Genomic DNA, 20,395 nt, shown 5'->3' with positions numbered 1-20,395 from the left:
TGCATTGTATCAGGGTCAGGTCCAGCCTCACTGCTGAGTCCCTGTACTGGGGGAGGTGGGGTCTTCAGGGTGATCTCCCACCTCAATGCAGCCAGTGGCATGTGCTCCCCACTGCTATGCTGGAGCCACATTTATTTATTGACAAATAAAATTTGCAGAATTTTAAAATATTGTGCACATAATTTTTAATTTTTTGGTGCAGAATTCCCTCATCAATTAAGCATCCACAGCTGGCCAGTGTCAGCTGAGTCAAGCTCACGGGGCCCAGGCTGTGGAGCTGTAAAATATCGGGAAATCCTGCAAGACAGAACATTTACACTGCAATTTTACAGCCCTGCAGCCCGAGTCCCACAAGCCCAAGTCGACTGACACGGGCCAGACACAGTGTTTAACTGCTGTGTAGACATATGCCTAGAAAGGTTGGTAGGTATAGTTATATATAAAAAATGCTTCTGCTGATATAGTTTATACCAATCCCCTAAGCAAATTAAGATATATTAGAAAAAGACCTTTTTCCCCAGTGTAACTGTGTCCACACTCAGGCTTTTGCTGATATAAAAATGTTGCCAAAAAACACCCCACCTCAACGTAACCAACACTGGCAGAAGTTTCTAGTGTTGACCTTGCCTAAGGATGAGATAAGCTTACTGTTTAACAGTTGATTTTTCTAAGTGCTCTACAATTCACAAGCACACAAATTGTTTTGAAGATTGCTGTGCTTAATAGGGGTCTGAGAGTAGGGTTACTGGGCCAAATTTGGGGCCATTTAACCCAGGGGCTCCTAAGATCCAGCATCCTGAAATAAAGAACCTGACAGTAACATTTTCTGGGTTCCTATATTTTTTGCACGTACTGTAGGCTCAAAATATTGCACTGATCCACCCCAAACTGGTATCACCTGATTAGGTCTGAACTCAGCTAGCATCCAGCACCTATACTAGCACTTTGGTGAAGTAATTTTTAAAAAGTTAAGTGTTTAATTTAGGTCTATAAATTGGCTTGAGCCTGGGTGAGAGAGACATCAATTTGTACATGTAGTGCAAGAATGTTGCTCTGAAATGAGCAAGTGTGTTTACAGGCACATCTGCTGTCTGTCGCTGGGTAGCTCAGGGCAACATGCCATAGCCATTGAACACGAGCAACTCCCAAAAACTGTGATTTTGAGTCCTGCCCTCAACAGATTTCTGAGAATGTCTGCTGTGCACTCTACCATTCTCTGCCCACAATCTGCTTTGGGTGAGGGGCTGCACAGGGGCTCCACTTTTGGAAGTTTTGGCCTGAAAGAAGAGCCTTTTCTTTAAGAGTGGATATTTCAAAGTGCTTTAAAATCTATGGAGATACTCGGATTGTGTTGAAAAGTGCTATGCCAGGGCACAGAGCAAGTAGTGTGCATTTGGGGTCACTGGTCAACGAGTTCCTCAGATACAGCTCCTCCAATACAAAGCTATTTTTTACAATCAAAGTACTCTAAATCCCACATGCACAGGGAAATGGTCTCGAAAACTGGAGTACCACAGCAGGGTTTCAGACAGACTTTGGGAAAGGGGGAAGAGCACAGCCTTTGGGATGAATGGACCACTTCATATCTCTGCAATCCTCCTATGGTATAGGAGCCCTTCATCCTACACTAGCCCTCGAAGTAGATTAAGGAGCATGGCATTCACCTCTGCCTCCACTTGGTAGCTATACCCTCACAGCCCAATTGCCTCTTTCTTCCCTTCCGATAACCCCTCCAACCGTACTTGGGCCATGTAGGGAACAGGGGGAGAAGAGACCTGGTAGTTGAGTGGTGGTGAGGAAGACCCGTCAATCCTCCCTCTCCCTACAGGTTTCCCTCAGCCATGCCCTCTTACTATCATCACTTCCTCAAAATACAAGGGAAAAGGACTATCCAAAACTTTGTTACACTTGACTAGCAGTGAACCTCATATTTTTCCAGAACACTGAATGTGCATAAACCACTAAAACCAGGAAATAAAGTGCTATGGGAAACATCTAGCACTGAGAGTGTTAGCAGGAGTGTTTGAAGAAGAACAATAGTATACCCTTACATTGAACACAACACAGAAAATGGCAGATTTTTTAAAGGGATTGGTCAGGTTTGGTTTTCTTCCACTACCAATTGCCATCTACAAAGGGGGACAGAGTTAAAGTTCTGTAGAGGGAAGGGCTGTGGACACTATTACCTTAACTTTATTTTCCAGCTTAACTTTATATTATCTGTGTTTAGAGGCTTAAGTATAAGTGCATTTGACATTCTGAAAGGGTTCGAGGCACTGCCGGTCAACCTTATCTCTGCATTAATGAAGATTTTGAGCAGTGAAATTATGTTTTACTTCGGCTTCCTCCCTGTCCTGCCTTCACCCAATTACCTCCAATCCTTCCCCTTCAGTCAAACCCTGTTAAAGATTATGACAAAAGCCTAAACAGTAAGGGAAAATTATGTGTTGCAAATGTAACCTCCAGGTTTTAGGAGAGAAAACACGTATACTGGGGAACCCTGGCTGTGGCCCTATTCCACACATACTGCTACTGTCTCAACTGGAAGTCTTGGCACCTCTGAGGACTGTGACCTTACTCTGGAAGATGGATGCTGCTGGAACTCCTACCTCACATAACAGTGGGAAAGTCAGGGGGGTCCCTAGTTCCTCTGCTTTGTCTTGGTCAGGGAGGGCTTGCTCAGGGATCTCAGTGTAAGTAGAATATCCACCATTTACAAATGTTCATGCTTTCATGTTCAGAAGAACCGTAGAACATTAGGATGTCATCACAACATCCTTGTGAAGTAGATGAATTTTTTCCCCACTTGAATTAGGAAAAAAATGAGGCAGGTCAGAACTCAGAAGTTCTTGAATACCAATCCTGTACTCAGACCAATGCACCAAAACTTGTTCAGCGCTCTCAATATTTTCATTTTATTTACTGTAAACTAATTCTATGTCCTACATCAAATCACAATAGTGTCAGAGGCAGTTTCTTCTCCTACTACTCCTTCCATTTCCAGCCAGCTGAGTTGGAACACAATCCAAATATTGCCCATCACCAAATATTGTCTGTTATATTTAGCAAGTACAAGTATACTATGCAGGGCCAGGACAGGACAGGACAGAACAGAAGTCAATAGCTGAAAAAAGGATGAGTCCAAGACCACAAAAGGCCATACATTCCAAGACCACAAATGAGCTTCTTTGGAACATTTCCCTTCACAAGACATTTGAGGAACAGAAAAAAGGCAAGCTTACTGTATTACCCAAGTTCCAATTAGATTATGAAACTGTAAAAGTGTGCACATTTCAAATGAATGTTCCTAATCTTGATGCGAAGAAATGAAAGTGTCCAAGCATACTGAGAACATCCGCTCTGTTGGTGATGGATCTACAAAACTTGTACAGTTACTTGAAAAGGTGATTACAGCTTCTGGAACCTCAGACAGTGAAAAGCAGAAGTTTTACATTTTTATATACAACCAGATTACCACATGGTAGGATCTGGGTGCAAGGTTTTGCCATCTTTCCATAGAAAGATAAAACAATTATACTGGTGAGTACCAAGAACTAATGAACTCAAACCACCTCTTTTCAGAACCATGTGTGAAACGGTACTGAGAACCTGAGATCCCAAAAGAATGGGAGAAAATGAATTCAAACTCCGGGGAAGGAAAACACATTTATAAGCTACTGCGTGCCCCCCTGTAACAGCACCAGTGTGTGTCATTTTTTGTAGTCCCTCTTACAAATATTCTTTACAACTTGGCATTTCACACGGGTCCCTCGAGTTAGAGTCAAGTCAGAGCCACAACAAGAACAAAGATTCAATGCAGCAGGCAGCTAAAAGGCAAAAATTGCTAACACTCAAGACATGTGATGTGTTGTGGATGTGTACTGTGCTCATGAGTTGTAGTTTGCAGTTATTGACTTGAACGCTTCTTGTGTCAGTGATGGTCTAGCAAATGCTCCAAGAGCATATTACAATGGAGTATGAGTAACTTAATTTTTCATATTTCTCAATTCACCAAATATTATCACAGGGAAGTACAACTTCTTAAAGTCTCTATTGCCACTATATAGTAACCATTATGCAATTATAAAATTCGCAGACATTCTTCATATCACAGACACAAACAGTTTACAACTCTACATTACTAAAAACGTGTCAAAACGCAAATTTAATAATTCATTTGAACTTAAGCCTTAGAGGGGGGAAAAAAGAAAACTTACTTTCTCTGTAGTTACAGTAAGAGACGGAACCAAAGATGGTGAAGACTCAGATTGCTTCTTGTATTTTTGTTTGTGTTTGTCTTTTTCTTTATATTTCTAAAAAACATGAAAGCAAAATATAACCCAAGTTCAGGTTCATCTTCAACATAATCCATGTTTGACATACATACTACAATTTTCTATTTAAACGTAAAAACAAATTTTGACTATAAAAGTTCTATTCTTGTGGAAGTCAAATATTACTAATATGTCAAATATTAAACTACGCACATTTTGTTCAGCAGAACCATAGTAATGTTTGCATTGAGAAGCAGCATACGCTGAAATTCTTTATTAGTTACAATCAGCATTACTGAATCTATTACAGTTACTAAAATAAAACCGTCTTGCCAAAAATCAAGATCTAGTACCATATTACAGAAAAATTGAATTAAAAAACTATATTGATATCCATTCTGTTTCAAAGTTCTTGTATTTCCACCAGAATTATTGTATTAATGGTGAACATTTTATTTTTCAATGGGTTGCTGCTATAAATCAGTGGTAAGGCAGAATATTAACTAATTTACAAATCTCAGGCTTGCTCTACTACAGGTATCACAAATGACACTTTTACCAAGATGGCCACCTCCAGAAAACTACACTAATGTTATTTATTATAAACTTCAGTCTCAAATAAAGGGATTAGTTCATATACTGAGAGGAAATCATTCTGAACTTTCAATATGTTAAACTGAGCAAAGAGAATATTTCCCTTTTAAAATAGTCTGAAAAACTACTTCTGAAATGTTACTTCTGCAGATTCACATTTGTGGGATTTTTGTGCATCTGTACCATATCTAGTAGAGCAGTACCATATGTATGACCACTCCTTCACAGAAGCAAATGTTTGGACACAAAGTTACAAAAAGTATGCATGGTCCCAACTCCCTTTGGCTAACTGAAAGACTCAGAAGAACTACTTCAAAAAGTAGAGAAGGAAGGTGGGCACTGTGGATCTGCAAAGGCATTATACTCAAGCCATTACCGGTAAGTAACCTTTTTTCTTCTTTTGAGAATTGTCTATGTAGATCCACATGAAGATTAAGTGACTATACAATCCCCAGCAGGAGAGCAAAATACTTGTTTAATAATGGCTGCAGAACTGCTCTTATGGCAACACTGTCAGAATCAGATGTCATATCAAGGGAGTAGTGCATGTAAATAATACAAATATAATTCCAAAAGTCAGTTTCCACATATTTGCCACAGAAGAGCTGTCAGATAAGCATGCCATAAAAGCTGCTTTAGAACTAGCTGAATGGGCTTTTAAACTTCCTTAGTAATGGGTCACCAACTCAGTGAAAAAGTCTACATGCAAAGTCTAATTCATTTTGAAAATATGAGTAAAGCAAACTCCACTCTACACCCATAAACTATAAATAACTTGACTGATTTTCTAAAAAGTTTTATCTTCTCTAAATAACTCAGCACCCTCTTAACATGATGTTTATATTACCTAGCCTCACCAGGAAATGAATATGGTTTAAGAAAAACAGAATTCCAAAACATCTTCAGCATAAATATAGGGCAAAAACATAAAGCCATTTTGTCTTTGTGGAACACAGTATAAACAGCGCCCACAACCATAAAAGCCTGTAGTTTGTTCAGCCCTCCACCGCCCACACGCCCCCCTGCTCCCAGGAAGCTAGTATAGCAACCCAAGATAACATTTAGAAGTGGGCAGTACAGACTGCTCTCCCGAACAGTTAAAAGGTTGTTTCCGTTTGTCTTTCATTTTAATTTCAAGCCACTGAAATGGAAAAAAATATTCTGTCTGCTTGATATGTTCTATTCAGAACTTCTGTACAATGTCTAAGGACAGAGGGATCTGGAAGCTCAGAGTGGAAAGCATAAATAACTAGAGCTGGACAATATTTTTAATAGTTTATTGGTGGATCTAAATCTATGTGAATTTGAGACAAATTCACTCAATAGTTTTGGCCTGACAAAATATTTTTTGGGGATTAGCAGAGGCAGTGGCCTCTCTCTTAATCGTTAGCCCAGTGGTTAAAGATTTCACATGGGATGTTGGAAACCAGGATTCCATTCCCCTCTGTACTTGTTGTGGCATAGGGATTTGAATTTGGCTCTCCCACACTCTGAGTGCCCTAACCACCAGGCTATGGAGTCACTCACTCACACACTCTCTCTCTGGCCCAATGACTATTTATTGTTATTCATAGTACTGTAAAAATTCACTCACCTAGGATGTGGGAGACTCAAGTTTAAGTCCCTGCTCCAATGACGATTTAATTATATATAAAAAGTGCAAATGCTTCCACAGACTAATCCACAGCCTAGTAGCTATGGCACATATTTAACTTCCTTCTCCACACTAGGCAGAAGAGGAAACTGTTTCCAGGTCTCCAACATCCCAGGTGAGTGCTTTACATTGGTATGCTAAGGTTATAAAGTAGGTCACCACCACAACCACTATGCAAAAAAAGGTATTTCAAGTCAAACAAAACATGTTTCATTTAATCTAAAAACAGATTTTTTTGATTTGCTGCATTTTTTGAAATTTTTGGATTCAAATCAATCTAATTTTTTTCTGAACTGCAAGTAACCTGAAAAATCATTTATTCTCCCAGATCTAGAAACTACTCAGTTTATTCTAAGAAATAAAATGTTGATATGTGTAATTAAAACAAACTCAAAAATATCCAAAATCAATGTTCATAAAGTAGACAACCCATTGGCCATAGTTCACACAGAAAATCTTTTCCATTTCAAGGAACGCTGGCTTCCTTGTAGGCGCCTTCCTGGATTCTAAAATTATGTCCTGCATCTCCTTGGAGCACTGAACACCTTGTACTCAGAAGTTCCAAGATTTAGACCTTTAGATGAAAGGATTCTGGGTCTGACTGTCAAATCTGACCTCCTTCCTGGGCAGAAGATCTGAAAGCTCAGGATGAAGTACTGAAAATTCCAAAAAAGGTTGCATGAGCTCAAAATACCAGAAGTGACAAGCCCAGTCTGGAGTGATGAGAAGCAAGTGAGCTTTGTCTGCTCTTATCTTCCTCATAACACACAGAAAATGAACCACGAAACGCAAACAGGAAATGATTACTCCAGTACTAAAAAAAGCCATCTGTCAACATGCCAGTATCCTTTCCTGTCCTTTAACAAAAAGTAGACATTTACACGCAGTTTTTTGTAGCAAAAAAATAAATAAATAAAAAAATCTATGGAGAGATGATTCTCTTCTCCAGAACAGAGTCTGTGCCACTGCTGTCTTCAAGGACCATTTTTGTTGTTCCTCTTTCCATGCTGGAGTCTCAAAGAGTCTGTAGGCAAATTACTTTTCCCTAACAGATGAATATCAGTCTTGTGGATTTGATAACATGCACAGCAGTTCCAAAGACCCATCACCTTCTGATACAAAGGCTGAGAATGAGCACTTATTTCTGTAGCACATGAGTGTGGTACTGTCAATTAACATCTAGCTACATAACTCTCAATTTTGTGTAAGGAAACACTTCAGAACCCAAAGTATTGCTTGTAATTCTAATATATTTATCTGAAGCATCATCTCCCCAAAAGTCCTCAAAGTTTATCTTTAAACCCAGAGCTTGAAACAGGATTACTTTCAGAGACTGACAAACTCCTTGAAAGCCGTGGGTTTGAACTGACCAATCATCCAACTACAGATATCTATGAGATTCCTAAATTTCTGAAATGAACTGCCTTGACTGCCCCACATTTTGTAAAAACCCTGGGAGCTGTCCAAAAGACAGCGCTTTATAACTATGAATGTTTCTTACACAGAACTAAAAATACTGTTCACTTGCAACTCTGATAGAACAATGGCAATTTAAGCTTGAACATTGAAAGGCCTAAGCCAGTCCTAACAGATAAGGACAGGATAATGGATTCCACCACCATCATAACATAATTCTTGAATCTCCAGATATATTTGTTCAACTGTCTCCAATCTAATAAAGCAGGGTGGATAAAAATCAATTATTTTTTTTAAAAAAACAAAAAATCAGATTTTTATTTAAATCGAATTTTTTTGCTAAAATGCTTTTTGAGAAAAAAACATATGTAAAGATAGTTTTAATTAAGATACATTATAACTCAAAGATATCTCATCATGGAATAGGGATTAAAAATTCTAATTCTATAGTATGAGACAATATATTCATGTAATGTTTAAGAAAAGTTTTGTAAATGAGTTCCAATAGTTCATGGATTAGGGACCCAATCCCTAAACCCATGGATTAGGGGTTCCAGGGACTTCTGTACAGATTATTTAGGTTAATCTTTCTATCTACCCAATGGGACTTAGTGCTCAGTCTAGAAGATATCATCAGAAATGTTTAGTTTTGCAAGAACTGGCCTAATCTGATGACAGTTTGTGAACAAAATTGTGAAAAGATAGATGGCACTGTCACAGCCAAAGTTCTCAACATTGGGCTTAAGAGAAATGCTGAACACATGCTGAGTACCCTGAAGCTTATTTCTGTAGCCTTGAACAAAATGCAGGGAAATAGCTGTTTTATTGCTGATGCTGTTGAAATTTGAAAGGAACTGAGTGAGATCTTAAAAAGAGAAATATGCAACGACAGAGTTAAATTACAAGCATTATCTCCACCTCATTTTCTTGCAAATATTCTCAATACTCAGTACGAGGGTCAAACCTTAACTGCTGAAGAAGAGGAGTTGGCTATGACATGGACATCCATCAATCATCACTCCATAATCCCAACTATAATGAACTTCAGAGCTAAGGGTGAACCATTCAAGAAATATATGTTTGCTGCTGATGTTTTAAAGAAAGTCACACCAGTGAACTGGTAGAAATCACTTAAGCACTTGGATTCAGAGACTGTTGAAGTGATAATCTCACTTTTAACAGTAGTACCTTCTTCTGCTGATGTAGAAAGAATATTTTCTTCCTTTGAACTAATTCATTCCAAATTGAGAAATCGTTTGGTACATGAAAAAGCAGGAAAGCTTTTCTTTTCCAGATTATGAACAAACAGGAAAATGAAGGGGAAGATGACTGAGTTAGCTACAGAAGCCAATATTTTAAGTTTCTCGTGTTGACCTGGCTGACAGTGGATTTAATTTATATTTTTTAATATTTAACTATTTTACTTAATAACAATTTTAACACAAACAAACCTGATTTTAAAAAACTTGAATGTTTAACTAAATTCAAAAATTCATATGCTTGTTTTGTTAAAATATTATGTTTGCTGTTGAAGAAAAAAATCCAGAATGCCTAATGTTGTTGTTTTAGTTAAATAAAACAATTTAAATGTCCGTCTGGTGATGTTCTCCTCCTAATACAGCATAGCAAGAAAATCCTCCAAATAGTAATGATTAACCTGTTGAACTGGAGATATTTATGAAGTCATTGGGAGGTGAACTATCTGCTTCTATTACCTTTGGTAAATGAAATAACCAAACAATCATTCATTTTCTGATATAGCTGTAAAACTAATCTGAAAAGTTTTCAAAATAAATCACTTTAAAAATGTATACTATGTACCTTCTAAAAATGAAACGTACATAGATATTAAGGTCAGAAGGGACCATTATGATCATCTAGTTGTGAAGAATATGTATTAAGGTTACAACAACCAACAAGAATGCATTTTATGTAGAAATCCATGATTAAATCAAGTCTTCCTGACTAGTGATTTAAATCAAATCCACATTGTAATAAAGTAATATAGATCTTCTAAGACCATGAAAATAGATCCCTGAAAAAATATAGAGAAGATGGGTTAAGAGGCAGCACCTAGCAGAACGGCATTGCATAGCCCTTCTGGATGACTTTTAGGACCCAACAATCCATAACAATGCCATTTCAGGCTGCCAGGAAATGAATATACCAGTGCTGAAAAGGGAAACAGAAGGGTTCAATACAAATGTTCTGGATCAAGACTCATGTGTTGCATGGAACCAGAACAGAAGTTCACGCAGAAGCCTTCTACCAGTACTTACTCTTCAGTTTCCTACACTGTTGGGGGTAAAGGTCTTCGATAAGCTGACAATTAAGATCAAAGCAGTGACTTTGAAACTTGAAGTCTAGTATCTAAGACTTATAGATTCATAGATATTAAAATATTAGAATAGATACATCCCTAGAGACCTGTATTTGGATCCATGTTCCTTCTTCTAAAGTGGATGATACCTCCCCTGCAGAGAGCCATACGTCTTCCTCCTTTTCAAAGTGGCTGATAGGGCTTGGATGCCTATATATAAACTGATCCCAGCTGGACCAAAGATGATATGCATCCCCTTTATAGCCTCAGGTCTGAACATTTAAGATTCATGAGGTGGACCTCAACTGGGGTTACCAGGTGTCCGGTTTTCAACCGGAATGCCTGGTCAAAAAGGGACTCTGGTGGCTCGGTTGGCACTGCCGACCGGGCCATTAAAAGTCCAGTCAGCAGCGCAGTGGGGGCTGGGACTAAGGCAGGCTCCTTATCTGTCCTGGCTCCATGTGGCGCTCAGAAGCAGCAGTATGTCCCCCCTCCAGCTCTTAGATGTAATGGCAGCCTGGGGGCTCCGCAAGTGGCCCCCGCCCAAAACGCCAACTCCACAGCTCCCACTGACTGGGAAGCATGGCCAATGGGAGCTGCAGGGGCTGTGACTGGGGCAGCGTGCAGAGCTGCCTGGCCATCCCTCCATGTAGGAGCCAGAGGGGGGACATGTTGCTGCTTTGAGGAGGCGCCTTAAGTAAGTGCCGCTGGGAGCCTGTACCCCTGGCCTCCCCCCACACCCCAACCCTCTGCCTCAGCCCGGAGCCCCCTCCCATACTCCGAACCCCTCTGCTCCATTCTCCAACCCAAAGCCCCCTCCTGCATCCCAAACCCCTCATCCCCAGTCCCACCCCAGAGCCCGCACCTCCAGCCGGAGCCTTCACCCCCTCCCACATCCCGACTCACTGCCTCAGCCTGAAGCCCCCTCCTATACCCTAAACTCCTCATTTCTGGCCCCATCCCGGAGCCCACACCCACACCAGAGCCCTCACCCCTCCCGCACCCAAACCCTCTGAGCCAGCATGGTGAAAATGAGTGAACAAGTGAGGGTGAGGAGAACGAGCGACAGAGGGAGAGGGATGCAGTGCGGTGGGCAGGGCCTCCGAGAAGGAGTGGAGCCTCAGAGAAGGGGAAGGGCAGGCGTCAGGGCAAGGGTGTTCAGTTTTGTATGAGTAGAAAGTTGGGAATCCTAACCTCAACTGCTCCTAACCAGCACAGCCATTTTAGATAGCTGTGGACTTGACACCGGCAACTATATATCCCATAAATGGAGATCTGTAGAGACAATTTTCAAAAGGAGAATACATTAATAATCGCATTTAAACAGATATGCAATGAAGCTTGTGATAATGGGAAAATATTTATAGTGGAAAGACCATATGGTAGGAAAACATTTATGATACTGATATTAAATATATTTTGCACACATATACATATGCATACACACAAGAACAAGCAAACCTTAATCTAGGATATAGCTAAACTACAACTAGCATAACCAGAGATTCATATTTCATAGCTATGATTAATCAGAAAGCTTTATTCCACATTTGGGAGCTCAAGTGCACCTGTCTTTTTTTTTTTTTAAAGTTATATAACACCTATTTTAATTACAATAATTTCAGGCTGCAGGACAAGAAAACAGACAGCAGTATATCATTTTGGAATACAGAAGCAACTACTATTCCACACACTGTCCTCTATGAAGGAAAAAATGAGAAGACAAGTCATACTTCTATTACTTCACAAAGGCCAAAGATTTAATGTTATTAAATTATACACTTTTATGAGTTATCGATGGGTAAAAATTCTTCAGTTCATTTGACTGAACTGCATGCTGTGCGATCTAGATTATTTCAGGGGATCAAAAGTGTTCATCACTTGTTTTCTTTCATACACTTACAGATGTAGCAAAATGTCTACCATTAGCTACCAGGAGAAAAATGTCACCTCCTATGTAAAATAAGCCCAGAAGTCTATTTCATAGCTGCCACTTTATGTCTAGGAAAATGCTTACAGGACAGTCAACCAAATTTTAGAAGACCTAAATGTAGGACATCTTTCTTCTGGTCACAGAAATCCTGGGGCCAAAAAGTATTCTAGAATTCCAGGATGAAGTGGTAAGGAATAGGGGGGACTGACCTAACACATGTGGGAGAGTTTTGTAGGACTGTCCAACCGGGAAATCATGACTGGAGTGTGTAGGGTTGGGCATTTGTCCAGTCAAAAAAGAATTGATCAACTGATCTGTCAAATAATGCCCAAAATAGTAAAATATCTTAAAGCACCAATTTATTAGAACAACAAAGTAAGACTTTGTGGTCTCCAATAGGCTTAGCCTTAAATAGATACTTATGCCTAATTACAAAACACACATTACTTAAATGAGTTATTTTAACTCAGAACAATGCAAAACAATTAAATTAAGTTCTAAAACATGAAAGAATAAGTAGAGATTACTTACTGTAACTGGAGGTTCTTCAAGATGTGTGGTCCCTATCTGGATTCCAAATGCATGTGCACATGCATACCATGCACCAGAGCCGCAAATGTTCATAATAGTGTCCGTTGACACGCATGTGTATCATGCATCAACCACACGGTGGGTCCGAGGCTTTAAGAGGCTGTGCGGGTCGACACCACTCTAGTTCCCTCACACCAAGAATCAAAGTAGCCCAGAGCAGAGGGGATGGAGGGTGGGATTGGAATGCAGATAGAGACCACACACCTCAAAAAACTCCAGTTACAGTAAGTAACCTCCACCACTTCTTCAAATGATGGTTCCTATGTGGATTCCAAACACGGGGAGAGTAGCAAGCAGTGCTCAGCGCAGCAGTGGGTGCAAGGGATCTTAAGAGGACACAGTTTGCAGTACAGCTCAACCGACTGCTGCATCAGTCACCAATGCAAGGGCAATGGCTGGAGAAGGTGTGGACAGAGCACAAAGTGGCTGTCCAACAAATATCCTGCCATGGAACATCTACAAGGAAAGCAGACTGTATATGCATGCATGGAGTGGGCTGTGACACCCGGGAGAGAGAGACAAACATGAGAGAGTGCATAGCATTCCGTGATACAACGGGAGATCCAGCTGGAGAGGCGTTGCGAGGAGAGGCCGCGACCCCAGGAGTGCTCAGCAATGGCGATGAAGAGCCAGGGTACACCCAAGAGGCATGAGTACACTGGAGATAAAAGACTAGCACTTGGCGGACATCAAGGGAGTGGCATGTTTGGCTCCCTGGAGGAGGCATACGGTTTAGGGTAGAAGACTGGGAGGTGTATGCACTGGTTAAGGTGAAAGGGAGAGGCCACCTTGGGGAGGAATTTGGGATGAAGCCGCAAAGAGACCTTATCTTTCTGGAAGATGGTGAAAGGCAGGTCTGTGATCATGGCTGCCAGTTCACTAACGTGCTGTCAGGAGGTGATAGCCAACAGGAGGATCATCCTCATGGAAAAATTGGTGAGGGAGCAGACCATGGAGGGCTCAAAGGACGACTTGGAGAGGACAAGATTCAGTTCCCAAGAGGCAGTAGTCTTCCGCATGGAGGGGAAGACACTGAGAAGGCTGTGAAGAAAGCTGGCAGTAGTTGGGTGGGTAAAGAAGGAAACGTCATCCACAGGGAGAAGGAAGGCACTGAGTGCCACTAAGTGGATACGGATGGAGAAGTGGGCAAGGCCCAACTAGTGGAAGTGGAGGAGGTAGTCCAGGAGGACGAGGATGGACAAGGAGTCCAGGGGATGTTGGCGACAGTGTGAAGAGGTGCCACTTAGCCTGGTAACATTCCCAAATGGACTGGCGCCTGCTATGAATGAGCATGTCACACACGGGGGTGAAGCACACTGTCTACATGTGAGACCCCCACCCTCTCCAGGCCATGAGATGGAACTTGCAGGTGAATTTGTTCAACAACCGGAGGTCTAGAATGAGGCGAAGGCCACTTCCTTTCTTTGACACGAGGAGATAAGGGGAGTAGAAACCACGAACAGAGAATGTGTTCTATGGTGCCCTTGTGGAGTAGGGCAGTTGCTTCCTCTCACAGGAGGTGCTATTGGGAAGGATCTGGAGGGTGCCAGTGGTAGGGCTGGAAGGAGGGAAGGAGAGGACTTCAATGAGGTGCCCCTGGTGAACAATGTCCAGCACCCAACAATCAGTGGTGATCCTGCCCCAGTGGTAGGCAAAGAGGGCAAGACAACCCCTGAAGACGATCTGTGGTGTGTCCGGAGAGATGGATGGGGCTTTGCGGGTTTTCGAGGAAGGAGTCAAAAGGACAGCTTAGTCAGATGTTGTGGAAAGGTGGAGGCAGTGGAGGTAGCAGTAGAATAGTAGTGGGGCCGCTGAGAGCACGGCTGGCAGCAGGATGGTTCAGGCAACTGTTGGGGGAAGGGCTGGTAGGTAGCACAGGGGCGGGGCCAGAAAGACAACTGTTGCTATCTGCAGACAGGAGCTGGGGCATAGATGCCCAGTGACCACAGGGTGGCATAGGAAGCCTTGAGGAAGTGAAGGGACTCATCCATCTTGTCACTTAACAACTTATGGTTGTCAAAAGGGAGGTCCTGGAGGATAGTCTGGACCTCCTTTGGAAACCCGCTAAACTACAGCCAAGAGTCATGGCGGAGCACTACCCCTGATGCTACATAGCAGGATGCAGTGTCAGCAGCATCAACTGCAGCCTGGAAAGCCATCTTGGCAACCAACTTGCCTTGGTACAGAAAGTCTTGAAAGTCCTGTTGCTTCTCTAGAGGAAGGAAGGCTTGAAGTCCACTACACGGAGTAGGAAAGGAAGTCATACTTGGCCAAGATGCCCTGGTAGCTAGCAATGAGGAACTGCAGGCCCGCAGATGAATAGACTGTGTGTCCTAGAAGATCCAGCTTCTTCACAGCCCGCTCAGGTGGTGTGAACTTGAAATGTTGACTGGCGCGCTCGGTGTCCGTGTGTACAAGGCAGTGGGTGTGTAAATAGAAAGTTCATACCACTGGATGCTACATAATGGCATTCTGCCTGCTTCAGGGTAGGGGCACAGGAGGCCAGGGTGTACCAGTGCCAGACAGCATGAGCAAGTTGGCTTTGTGGCTCAGTAGGACAGTATGGGAGGGTGCCAGGGGTTGTATAATGCCCAGGAATTGATTCTGGGGGGTCCATGGGAAGACTGAGAGCCGCAGCCACATGGCGAAGTAATCCATGGTACTGGACATGGTCACTGGCAGGGGAAAGAGCAGGGGGAATAAGCGCATTGTTCGGTGATGAAGAGGCACCAGAGGGGACTGGGGGTGCCACCAGTGCCGATGGTGTCAACAGAGCAGGGGCATCCTGAGGCTCCTCATAAGATGGCCAGTGATGTGGGCATGGTTGTACCCCACATTCACAGTAGTAGGCCAGTAGGGCCAGGCATAGGGATCAATGGGCATCGGCGTCGTCCATAGGTAGCGGAACCACGGGTCGGCCAACAGACTGTACGCCGATAGGTAAGGTCAGTGCCAAGTGTCTGGGCTGTAGGACCAAGCAGGCGAGAAGGTTGGGTCTGGCTTGGAGGACCACTCTGAGTCAGAAGATGGGTCTGGCAGGAGTGGGACCATCCGTGCCATCGGTAGAGCAGGATGGTCCACGAGGAGAAGAGGTTCATCCATCGGGGGTGCCGGTGGAGAAGGTCAGAGCAAAGCAGGATGCTGGTGGAGCAGGAGGAGCTCATATACCAGAGACCGAAGTCTCAAAGTAGGTGGAGAACCGGAGCACCAAGGAGAGCCAGCATATGACAGGAGGAGCTCACCATCAGCGTAAGGGAAGACAAGAGCCCCGGTATGTGGGCAACTAGGTGTGAAAGTCTGGATGGTCCAGCGGTGTTGACAGTGGCCCAGGCACCTGAGCCGAGGGCAGCGCCGGCAGAGCCTGAGGATGCTTAGACTTATGCTCCATACGAGACTTTTTTGGAGCAGGGGCATCCGCATTGATGCGTGACTTCTCATCTGACCTGGCATAGCTCAGGGAGGCAATGCTGCATTTGGCGGCAGTCCCCGTCAGGGAGCCACCTTTAGCTTATGCTTCTTGCATGCATGGTGGGGCTTCAATGGGTGCATCAGTACTGTGGGTGCCACACTGAAAGGCGATCACCACCAATGACAGGAGCTGCTCTGGCGGGCGGTGCTGGATCCGGCTGCACACATGGGAGCATACCCTCCTCCATGAAGTACTTGTGGAGGCAAAGTTCTCGGGTCACTTGAGTTCTGGATAGGAACAGACGGCAGATGGAGCAACAGGCAACGATGTGGGCTTCACCAAGACAGTAAAGACAGTGGTGGTGTTTGTCACTCACAGAGAAGGAGCGTGGACATGAAGCACAGTTTTTAAAACCGGCTTGCCGGGACATAGTCCCCAGGCTGGGGAAATGCCCCACAGAGGGGAAAGTCCAAGGAGAGACCTAACTATATAAACGGACAACTATATACCACTAAGAATTAAAATTATTTACAGCAAAACTGAAGACTACTTCTCTTAGCAAGCTAAGAACATCGATGAACAGTTACCGCCATGCGGCGGTAAGAGTAAACTGGAGTGGCATCAAACTGCACAGCCTCTTAAAGCCTCAGATGCACATGTGGGTCAACGGACACTACTATAAACAGTTCGGCTCCAGCACATGAGCACCCGCGTTTGGAATCCACATAGGGACCATCATTCTAAGGAAAACTATTACCTCCACCTTTTTAATAACATTTGGTTAGCATTTAAATGTGACTATTATTCAAGACTGACCAGTTACAAAAGAAAAGAAAAATTGAAATAAAAAACAGAAAAACACAAAGCAACTATAAAAAAAGGCATTTTGAAATGCACTTATGCTAGGTAGGCAGCAGGTAAACTCTTCAAGCAGCTCAATGGCTGTGTATTTTTTCTATGTGTTGAGGAAGAGGTTTAATGAACCCTCCTCAGAATTTCCCAGTTAATTTCTGTATATTGGTCTAGTCAGTTTTGATTGCAAGCTCTTCAGGGCAGGGACCCAGTCTTTTATTTAATATGCTCTGTAAAAGTGAGCTGTAGCTCATGAAAGCTTATGCTTTAATAAATTTGTTAGTTTCCAAGGTGCCACAAGTACTCCTTTTCTTTTTACGGATACAGACTAACACGGCTGCTACTCTGAAAGGCGTATACAAATAAGATACATATTTAAAATGTTTGTTCTAGAGGATTCTAGCAGATGAAGATGCTCAACTTAAAAAAAAATTGTTTCTGAAGGTCACTAAATACCAAAGTCAGCACTTGAGTCAGAAAATGCCAAAATTAAGGCCATTTCTTAATTTTATTTCTGCTCTCTTATATTACAACAATATTCGTTAGAACATGATAACATACTATTTTTCCACAGGTTCCATGCTCATTCATTACATAGACTGGATGGTGCAAAGTGAGTGAAACAACCATTTAGCATTTTTACCCTTTTTGTTCAATAAGTGTTCCTACTAGTTTTAAATAATGATAGAACTCCACCTTTCAATCAAGTTACCATAACCCCATAAGAAACTCTCCCAAAACTTTTTGGATAGCTATATCAACTAATTCTTCATCCACTATTTTGCTGACTCTTCCTAAGATTCAAATAGGTTAGAGAGGCACATTTTACCATTACAGAAGCCTAGGCGAGTGGCAGGATTCTTATTAAGTAGTACTCCTTTTGGTGTGTTTATCATTTATGGATTTTCTCAGGTATTATTTCTTTTACTGAAGGCACACAGGTCTATAATTCCCAGGATCATCATTAACACTTTTAATAAAGATGAGCACAATGCTAGCCACCCTGCAGCACAGAAGACTGATGATACATTATTTACTTGTATTAGTATCTTTGTTACTAATTAGTATAAATCCTTCAAAATTCAAAAATGAAGGATGTCAGCAGTCCTGGAGACATACTGCAGTTCAAATTTGACGAAACAACTTGAGAAATTTATTTTCTCTATCTGACAAAAGGAAACCTAACTGAGGCATTCCCACGCCCATCATTTTATGTGGTGAAGATCACTGTTGAGAAATTAAATGCTTATTCTCTTAATTTTCAAAAAGAAAAGGAGGACTTGTGGCACCTTAGAGACTAACCAATTTATTAGAGCATAAGCTTTCGTGAGCTACAGCTCACTTCCTCAGATGCATATCGTGGAAACTGCAGCAGGCTTTATATATACACACAGAGAATATGAAACAATACCTATTCCCACCCCACTGTCCTGCTGGTAATAGCTTATCTAAAGTGATTTCCAGCACAAATCCAGGTTTTCTCACCCTCCACCCCCCCACACAAATTCACTCTCCTGCTGGTGATAGCCCATCCAAAGTGACAACTCTTTACACAATGTGCATGACAATCAAGCTGGGCTATTTCCTGCACAAATCCAGGTTCTCACATCCCCCCCACCCCCATACACACACAAACTCACTCTCCTGCTGGTAATAGCTCATCCAAACTGACCACTCTTCAAGTTAAAATCCAAGTTAAACCAGAACATCTGGGGGTGGGGGGTAGGAAAAAACAAGAGGAAACAGGCTACCTTGCATAATGACTTAGCCACTCCAAGTCTCTATTTAAGCCTAAATTAATAGTATCCAATTTGCAAATGAATTCCAATTCAGCAGTTTCTCGCTGGAGTCTGGATTTGAAGTTTTTTTGTTTTAAGATAGCGACCTTCATGTCTGTGATCGCGTGACCAGAGAGATTGAAGTGTTCTCCGACTGGTTTATGAATGTTATAATTCTTGACCTCTGATTTGTGTCCATTTATTCTTTTATGTAGAGACTGTCCAGTTTGACCAATGTACATGGCAGAGGGGCATTGCTGGCACATGGTGGCATATATCACATTGGTGGATGTGCAAGTATACGAGCCTCTGATAGTGTGGCTGATGTTATTAGGCCCTGTGATGGTGTCCCCTGAATAGATATGTGGGCACAGTTGGCAACGGGCTTTGTTGCAAGGATAAGTTCCTGGGTTAGTGGTTCTGTTGTGTGGTATGTGGTTGTTGGTGAGTATTTGCTTCAGGTTGCGGGGCTGTCTGTAGGCAAGGACTGGCCTGTCTCCCAAGATTTGTGAGAGTGTTGGGTCATCCTTTAGGATAATTTTGGTATTCTAGTTGATCCATTGAAACACCAGAGATCCCAACCTCTCGCCTATGTAAAGAATTTTTTTCTTCATATTTTTGGATTTTTTTTTTCAATGTCTTCTTAAAAAGAAAGCTTTCACAGGTGACCAAGACTGTCTTCTGTTCCTTTATCTGTTCCATTATCCATTTTTAAAGGATACTATGCCGACCTGAATAAACTGCTAAACCTTGCTGTTTAATACATCCTCCCCACTCTTTTCTTATTTTTGCTGTTATGTGTTGTTTAAGTATGCACATCTTCAAGGTGATAAATATTAAACATAAAATGCTCGTTTTAACCTGGTTAATGGCTACAGTATTATGTTGTGGCCAACTTAAACTGCTGTATGACTGACTTATCAAAGCAAGCAAGAATATCTACTTTGAGATGTCACTTGAGATAGTGACATGCAGCAGCATTGAGTCTTTGCTGAAGTATCAAGTAGTAGTCGCTGCTACTTCACATTTAAAAATAAAACATCTGATGATGGTCTGAATCTTGACACTATTTAAATACGTAAATATTCATTTGTACAAATAAAATTGTTCCTAAGCAACACTTTGTGATATTGTCTTACTTGACAGACTTCCAAAACTTTAGCTTCTATAATTATGGTCAAATTTTTCATTTTTCTACTGTACCAAGGATGGGGGAGGGGGCGGAACCTGACAATAGAATACCACCTAAAACTTCCCCTCCAGACACACAAGCTAATGGGTTAACACATGGGTTCCCAAACTGTGGGCCACAACATAGTCCCGGGTGGTCTGTCATGAGCAGAGTTGAGGGTATGGGGTGGCGTTGGCCCCCCAAACTGTATACACTGGCAGAGTGGCAGCCAGTGATGGCCCCCACCCGGGCCAGAGGAGCCCAGTGCCCTCGGCAGGCAGCAGAGGGCAAAGTAGAGCTGCCGTGTGATTGGCAAGGAGAAAAGGGCGAACCCTGAGAGGCAGCTGCTCCTCAGGAACCTAGAGGAGACTGGGTGATGCACAGCCGTTCCTGCTCCTAGCCA

The 20,395-nt window shown here is 42.3% G+C and overlaps 1 protein-coding gene across 3 annotated transcripts in view; it reads right to left on the bottom strand.

Moving 5' to 3' along the window:
• Positions 1-20,395, bottom strand: part of MLLT10 (MLLT10 histone lysine methyltransferase DOT1L cofactor) — a 238,691-nt gene that overhangs the window by 100,222 nt on the left and 118,074 nt on the right. For all 3 annotated transcript variants that reach the window (XM_084621830.1, XM_084621831.1, XM_084621832.1), the window contains one exon: positions 4,218-4,313. In XM_084621830.1, the coding sequence (XP_084477956.1) occupies positions 4,218-4,313 (96 nt within the window). The remainder of the gene's footprint in view (positions 1-4,217; positions 4,314-20,395) is intronic.

Source organism: Lepidochelys olivacea, assembly GCF_965140295.1.
Source record: "Lepidochelys olivacea isolate rLepOli2 genome assembly, chromosome: 2".
In the NCBI taxonomy this organism is placed as follows: Eukaryota; Metazoa; Chordata; order Testudines; family Cheloniidae; genus Lepidochelys; species Lepidochelys olivacea.
Note: the sequence above shows the minus strand (reverse complement) of the source record. Positions and strands in the feature narration are given on the sequence as shown.